General features: G+C 35.6%; 1 protein-coding gene across 1 annotated transcript in view; it reads right to left on the bottom strand.

Moving 5' to 3' along the window:
• Nucleotides 1-418: 418 nt before the first annotated feature.
• The window catches only part of LOC111089617, a 13,824-nt gene continuing 9,766 nt past the window's right edge, over nucleotides 419-4,476 (bottom strand). Inside the window, exons 4-5 of the mRNA XM_022402457.1 lie at nucleotides 1,772-1,885; nucleotides 419-847 (exon numbers count right to left, since the gene is read on the bottom strand). Coding sequence (XP_022258165.1) covers nucleotides 815-847; nucleotides 1,772-1,885 — 147 coding nt within the window. The 3' untranslated portion in view covers nucleotides 419-814. The remainder of the gene's footprint in view (nucleotides 848-1,771; nucleotides 1,886-4,476) is intronic.

The raw sequence follows: 4,476 nt of genomic DNA, 5'->3' as shown, positions 1-4,476 counted from the left end.
GCGAGATTTATTTTTCCATACATCGCACCTCCTACGCCTGTGACGTTAAGATGGGAAAAGTGTTCCGTTTTAGCAAATTTTCCGACATTTCGTAAAGGCGTTTATATTTACCTCTTTGTTCCAGGTTACTGATATTTTAACATCTCCCGTTTAATTGATTCTAACTCCCACCATGTAATGGGCTATGTACACTCGGCTTTCATGCTATTGAAACAGAATTGGGGGAGACACATATTGTGCTGACAGTTATTAATATCTTTTTCCGACTACTGTTTCTTCCACATACATGAACAAACTATTAACACTATTTAGCCCTATGTTCAAGCAACCACAAGCAAACAGTTTGAAAATACAATAGTAATCATTTTATTTCAGTCATTTGTTTTCTTTAAGTATTTTTGACTACGAAGAATTTTAATGAGTGTACTGAACTACTTGGACGTAGTAAAATACAAAGGTAAAAATAAAACATTTAATATGGAAAGTCGCCAGATATAACTTTGACCTTTCGAAACGCTTTCGTTACTTGTGCACAATTTATAAAAACAAAACAAATTTGACGTAATCGCTGATACTTATTCATCGTTGTAGATATGCCTCATAGATTCCAGCCCGAGAGTGAATGAATACCATATTTAAATATTCCATCATTCACCCAATATACAAAAACATAGACCTCTCCAAACCTCTCCAAATCAGTAGCTAGCTTCTCCTAAGATACTTGGTAAACATGCTAGTTTTTTTCAGATCGAACAATCTTTTCACTTCGGTGTCATTTAATAGAATTGCTTTCTTGTTCACTAGAATCTTGTCGTCATACAGCATTTTCATGGCACGAGGTGGCGATCTGTACCAGAAAGAAAATAATATTCTTCTTAGATACGTATCCACAAAAACAGTAAAGTAATTCAAAATCAACGTTTACAATTTTCAGGATTTGTCGTAAACGAAGAAGAAGAAAGAAAAAATTAGTCTAATTAACAGAGAGAATCATTTAAAATGCGATGACCAAAGGGTGGTTCACAAACTCTTTGACGTCAGAATAATTACATCACTTGTATTGTCCAGTCAGAATATTAAAACTTAACTAGAAATTTGCGGCGTAAAACAAAGAATTGGAAAGAGGAGAACCAACGCTTGAGTCGCTGTTAACAATCTTAAAATTTTGATAATATTATGCCTTTTTATAACTAGTTTGCTTATTGTTAAGTGCAAAGCTGCACAATAGGCTATCTGTGCCCTGGCCACCGCAAATATCAAAACCCGATTGTTAACGTTATAAGCCCTTTGTCTTAGCTCCCCAGTGGCACAGCGGTGTGTCTGCGGACTTACAATGCTAGAATCCGGGTTTCGATAGCCGTGGTGGGCAGAGCACAGATAGTCCGTCGTGTAGCTGTGTGCTTAATTACAAACAAACCTTTGTCTTAACACTGAGCCACTGGGGCTTTTATAGATGGAGAATAAAATAGGGTCTTCGACCGAAAGAAAGACGAGTTCTTTATTTGTGACTAGATAATCAGTAAAAGTGACTATAATTGTCTAAGACACTAACTAGACACTAACAATTATATGTTAGTTACTTGTTACTTGTTCATCTTAGACGATTCGCGACAACAAGATAGAAATTAATTGCGCTTAGCCTAAAGTAACGGTTTTATGTTACGCATGCGCACTGAAAGATAGCTCTGCATTCGTCGCAATATCAAGAGCTTTATTGTATTTGCTTGTTTCCCTATGAACGCTCGAGTTTAGAAATATTTCTTATACTTACACTCGTGTCTAAGCGATGATCTCTAGAAGCACTGAGCCATTCCAACTCTTTCCTGTCCGACGAGCCTATTGTCTGACTTAGGATACCGGCGAAATATACGTAGTTAATCATGCTCTATATAAAAAAGAAAGAACAAGTGATAGTAATGTTTCTATTTTTATTACCCGATAACAACAGCATGGTGGATATTTCAACCACATAAATAACGTCAACTTTGCTATTCATAATAAACTGGAAATGAAACTTCAGTTACTAAACAACTCTAGCCGTAAATCAAATAGATAATGGATGGTGTTTTTAAGCTTCCTACTTTTTATTAGATTTTATAATTATTGGGTGGTTCCTTTTATAAGATTGTACAAATGGAGCAGCAAAAGAATAGGTCTTAAGTTAAAAGCAAGAAAACGTTTGTGACATAAAAACCCAATTAAGGAACATTCACACGAAGCTTACTTTTATGACATAAAAACCCAATTAAGGAACATTCACATGAAGCTTACTTTTGTGACATAAAAATCCAATTTAGGAACATTCACACGAAGCTTACTTTTGTGACATAAAAACCCAATTAAGGAACATTCACATGAAGCTTACTTTTGTGGCATAAAAACCCAATTAAGGAACATTCGCATGAAGCTTACTTTTGTGGCACAAAAAACCCAATGAAGGAACATTCACACGAAGCTTACTTTTGTGGCATAAAACCCAATTAAGGAACATTCACTAAATCTTATTTTTGCAGCACAAAAACCCAATGAAGGAACATTCACATGAAGCTTACTTTTGTGGCAATAAACATCCCCTTAAGACTTAAGGAACATTCATATGATGCTTACTTTTATAATGCTCATTATATGACACATAGGTTGTAGACGTTAAATTAAGACGATTTTAGAGCCTCAGCATGTGTTACAATTCATGTCGTTGTGTAAGTTCATGTTCTATCTGACAATTGTGCATCTTGACAATAGCTCTGCCTCGTAGTTTCCATTACATGAGGATATAATGTTCATAGCACACCACATTTCCCTGATACTTTTCATAATCCATCCAGTGTACGTGTATGACAGTTTCCCAGCGCACTTTCAGCAGTATAATCGCACAAAAATACATAGGCGACTTGACAAGTATATATCTGTATGGAATAGCACGAAAACCCATCCCATTCTGCACCTGCCTGAGATATGTGATGGTTGAAGGGACATTTCGACGAGACAACTTGCGTAGTTTTTCAGATGGAGAAATCCTTTTTTGACTATGTTGCTTACTGTTGCCTGGGTCATTTGGACGGCTTTTTTCTCTGACCCTTGTGTTCATGGATTCTCACTAGTTATAAGACATCGCATTTTTTTCGCTTACGAAGGATGTGGTACGACTTGTCGCAGGTCTCTTTTTTTTATGGCCCTGGTACACCAGATTATCCACATTCCTTCTTTTCCGTCTTAGAACTTCTAAATTTCCGATATGAACACATCTATATGCCCTGAATGTATCAATATTTTACGTAGGAAAAGGATGTTACACACCCAGCACAAAAGCGACCAATTTTGGGCGGAAAACAAGGACAAAAGATAGTTCTGATGCATGCCGTTTCTAAGGCTTTGATTGTCACGTGACTTGTTGACTTGTTTCAATATAACGTACTCAACCATTATATAGATATTTCATTCTCAAGTCATATACTTAGAATGCAAAAAAAAGTGACAATCGAAACATGAGAAAACATGTAAAAATGAACAAATGTGATTAGCGTTGCAAAAATTATGTAACACACGGTAACATTGGCAAACTTTCGTGTTGATGTTTTGTTTGGAATGACAGCATATCATGTAAAAAGCGCTCGTATGGACATCCAATTAATCGATGTTAACTTCCAAGTCTTCCAAATAATTATTATTTGTGTTAGAAACAAATACAGATAGAATAATCGTTGCCAACAATTCATGTTTATTGTGTCTGACATATTTTATACATTTTACACTAGAAACACACTTACTGGTGATAAGCATTTCCAAAAAATCTATGTTAGTTTCTTCTTATAAATGATTATAGCATATCCGTATCTCATTTTGGCCGTCTTTTCCTCATCACAATGAACCTATATATATATAAATAAGTTTTGAATAATATGTAGCATTAATGCTACTAATTTATTCTTCTGAATTATTCGGCAGACAAGCTGTTTACAATACTAAAAATAAATATAAAGCTTAATCTATCATTTGATTCACCACTTGTCACTGAATTATACTGGTTTGTGGAAATTCCACTAACTTGAGAACCTTTCCAACCATCCAGTAAATAAAGTGGTTATGATTATATTAAGGTACGCTTTCTAAAGATAAACCTTCAAAAATGCACATTACTTTTCCAAATTCCCAGATGTTGAACTTACTTCTACAGCTCATTTAACTCTAAACGACAACAACAGACTTTTTGGTCTATTTAGACCATCCTATCCACCAAATGCGACCATCAGGGGTCTGTAATACCAATTTCAGGTGTGGGGGGGAGGTGTAAGTTTCACTCGCGATCCTCGGTGATTCGGTTGTAGTATTTTAAACCTGAACATCTTAAGTTTAATATTATTATTATGCGACCGTTAGGCGTCTGTAATACCAATTTCAGGTGGGGGGAGGGGTAAGTTTTACTCGCGATCTTCGGGGTTTCGGTTGTAGTATTTTAAACTCGAACATCTTAAGTTT

Source organism: Limulus polyphemus, unplaced genomic scaffold (assembly GCF_000517525.1).
Source record: "Limulus polyphemus unplaced genomic scaffold, Limulus_polyphemus-2.1.2 Scaffold6802, whole genome shotgun sequence".
Taxonomy (NCBI): Eukaryota; Metazoa; Arthropoda; class Merostomata; order Xiphosura; family Limulidae; genus Limulus; species Limulus polyphemus.
The sequence above is the reverse complement of the archived record's forward strand: the minus strand, read 5'-3'. Positions and strand labels throughout refer to the sequence as shown.